The 3,158-nt window shown below is 49.1% G+C and overlaps 1 protein-coding gene across 1 annotated transcript; it reads left to right on the top strand.

Moving 5' to 3' along the window:
• Nucleotides 1-338: 338 nt before the first annotated feature.
• LOC311040647 (autophagy-related protein 9A-like) lies at nt 339-2,780 on the top strand (the record flags this gene model as incomplete). Its single annotated transcript, XM_084050976.1, has 1 exon — nt 339-2,780. The coding sequence occupies one exon, from the start codon at nt 339-341 to the stop codon at nt 2,778-2,780; it is 2,442 nt and encodes an 813-aa protein (XP_083907102.1).
• Between the last annotated feature and the right edge of the window lie 378 nt (nt 2,781-3,158).

The raw sequence follows: 3,158 nt of genomic DNA, 5'->3' as shown, positions 1-3,158 counted from the left end.
TTCTTTATAACATAGGGAAAAAGGGAAGTTCAGTAGATTGAATGAATTCAAGCTAAAAACTAACACAAACACGATACCATCGCAGTTGTGACATTGACAAAATACTCTTGTCAAGGGTATAAGCAAAAACAAGTCTTATATAATATCTGTATTACTCTCATCAGAGGGGGAAATAGCAAGAAGTATGTACCATTCCCTGTCTCTAATGAGACATCTTTAAGAATTGCCCTTTGTTTTGTTTTGCTCTCAGTTTAGAATGTTGGATAAACAGCAGAGCTGGGACGTTGTGTCTGTAGCAGCATACTTGGTTGCTTGGTGTGACTGAAGTTGTTGTTATTATGGCTCACTTTGCCTCCTACCGTGACTCCCCACCAGGAGACGAGAATTTGCTGTTGCATGTGCCTGAACGCAAATCCCAATGGCATCATATAGAAAACCTAGACTTGTTCTTCCAGAGGGTCTATAACCTGCACCAGAAGAATGGATTTACCTGTATGCTGCTGGGGGAGATCTTTGAGCTGGTTCAGCTGCCGTTTGTGGTGGGTTTCACAGTGTTCCTGGTCAACTGTGTGGACTATGACATCCTCTTCGCTAATAAGCGTGTGAACCATACAGACTCCTCTAAAGTCACCTTGCCCGATACCTTCCTCCCCATTGACGTTTGCAACGCTCGTATCCGTGACAACCAGTTTGTGATCTTTGTACTGGTGATCTCTGCCATGTTCTGGCTGCACGGACTGGCCAAGTTCATCTACAATGTCTGTTGCTACTGGGAGATCAGATCCTTCTACACCGGTGCCCTCAAGATGACCATGTCAGAGTTGACCTCTACAACATGGCAGGAGGTTCAGGCCAGAATAATGGAGGTCCAGAAGGAACACCAGATCTGCATTTACAAGAAGGAACTGATGGAACTGGACATCTGCCACCGTATCCTCCGCTTCAAAAACTACATGGTTGCCATGGTGAATAAGTCTCTCCTTCCTGTATGTTTCCGACCTCCTTTACTTGGAGAGAGTGTGTTCTACACCTGGGGTCTCAAGTACAACTTTGAGCTCATCTTCTTTTGGGGGCCAGGCTCTCTGTTTGAGAGTGAATGGAGTCTGAAGCAAGAGTACAAGAGAGGAGTCAACAGGCTGGAGCTGGCAGATAAACTGGCATCTCGTATATTGTGGATTGGCATTGCCAATCTCTTGCTTTGTCCAGTCATTCTGGTGTGGCAGATCCTCTATGCCTTTTTTAGTTACACTGGGGTGATCATGCGGCAGCCTGATTTTCTGGGAGCCAGGAGCTGGTCTCTCTATGGTCGATGTTACTTGCGTCACTTCAACGAGCTGGACCACGAGCTCATGTCACGTCTCAGCAAGGCATACAAGGCTTCGTCTAAGTATATGAACTGTTTTCAGTCCCCACTGCTGACTGTGGTGGCTAAGAATGTAGCATTCTTTGCTGGCTCTCTCCTGGCTGTTCTTGTCATCTTGACCATCTATGACGAGGATGTTCTACAAGTAGAACATGTCCTCTCCTCCATCACACTGTTCGGGGTGTGTGTAAGTGTCTGCAGGTCAATCATTCTGGACAAGCACGAGGTGTTTTGCCCCGAGCAGCTGTTGAGGGTGATCCTGGCACATATTCATTATGCGCCGGACCACTGGCCGGGAAATGCGTACAGACATGAGACCCGTCGCCAGTTCTGTCAGCTCTTCCAGTACAAGGCTGTTATTATCCTGGAGGAGCTGGTCAGTCCAGTAGTGACCCCCTTCATCCTGATCTTCTCCCTGAGGAGGAAGTCTCTGGAGATCATTGACTTCTTCAGGAACTTCACTGTGGAGGTGGTTGGGTTGGGAGACATTTGCTCTTTCGCTCAGATGGACATTAGGCAGCATGGACACCCTGCGTGGATGTCAGAAGGGAAGACGGAGGCTTCCTTTCACCAGCAGGTGGAGGGTGGGAAGACAGAGCTGTCTCTGATGTACTTTGCCATTAACAATCCCCAGTGGCAGCCTCCCCATGAGTCCAAACGATTCATTAGTCAGCTCAAAGAACGGGTCCAGAGAGAGGTGACCAAGGCCCCGGCGGACCCACACACAGTCACCTTACTGTCCCAGTCTGAGCCAAGGCCTCTCATTGCCAACCTCTTGGCAGGCCCGCCCACATTAGCCTCTGTTCATTTCGGCTGTGACGGCTCTTTGGCCAATCATGCTGCAGTCGGCATTGGTGGGAGGGCGCTGGCCTTGAGCTCCCTCTCACCAGTCAGCATCAGTCTAACGAGAGGCAGCTTCAATGCTGCTCATAGTGCCGTTGGCCACACCCGAGACACCAGCAGGCCAATGGCAGACTCTGGGACTGATGCACATATGATCGGCTCTGGCAGCAGTGCGTGGGAGGGACAGATGACCGGTTTGGTTCTATCAGAGTACGCCTCCTCCACCGAGATGAGCATGCACACGCTCTACCTGCATGAGTTTCACAAGCAGCAGTCTCGCGGCGAGCAGTCTCGTTACACATGGCATAAACAGGAAAGCGGCGACAGCGCCCCCGTTGAGGTCAGAAGTGACCCCAACCCTCAACCCAGACACTCCCCCAAGTCACACACCCTCCACACCTCAGTCCCCAGTCCCTCTGACATTCCCAGCTTGGCTTCAGCCATCTGCAGTACCAACACAGGCCAGGACTGGGTCCCGCTTCAGAGCAGCAGCCAGCGTCAATATGGAGGAACAGATTCTTTAGGTGCAGGGGCCATGGGAGGGTGGGCATCAGGCAGCCCCATGGAACCATGACACCATTCCAGAGGGGGGCTGTGAGGATGAGATACCTCTTCACCAGCGGTGGACAAAGTAAACAACCCTGTTAATTGAGTCAGGTATACTCCTGGTCAAATATTGCTCCACTGCACGTGAAAGTCAAATTTTCACATTATTACCTGAGGTACTGGAGTACTTGCTTTAAAAATATATAAAATACGCATCATCATTGTACGCACATATGCATTGTGAGCTTGTAGATCCGGTATTTTCACAGAATGTTCGCCTATTATGATATGGCCAGAATAGGGACACTACGGTTCATGTGATTAAGTATTCAACAGTACATTTTCTTTTTAATATCACTGCATTACTGTATTTTTTGCACTATATGTTTACAGAATCTTATAACTC

Source organism: Gymnoscopelus microlampas, assembly GCF_963454915.1.
Source record: "Gymnoscopelus microlampas genome assembly, chromosome: 24".
In the NCBI taxonomy this organism is placed as follows: domain Eukaryota; kingdom Metazoa; phylum Chordata; class Actinopteri; order Myctophiformes; family Myctophidae; genus Gymnoscopelus; species Gymnoscopelus microlampas.
This window is presented reverse-complemented; position numbering and strand designations above follow the sequence as displayed.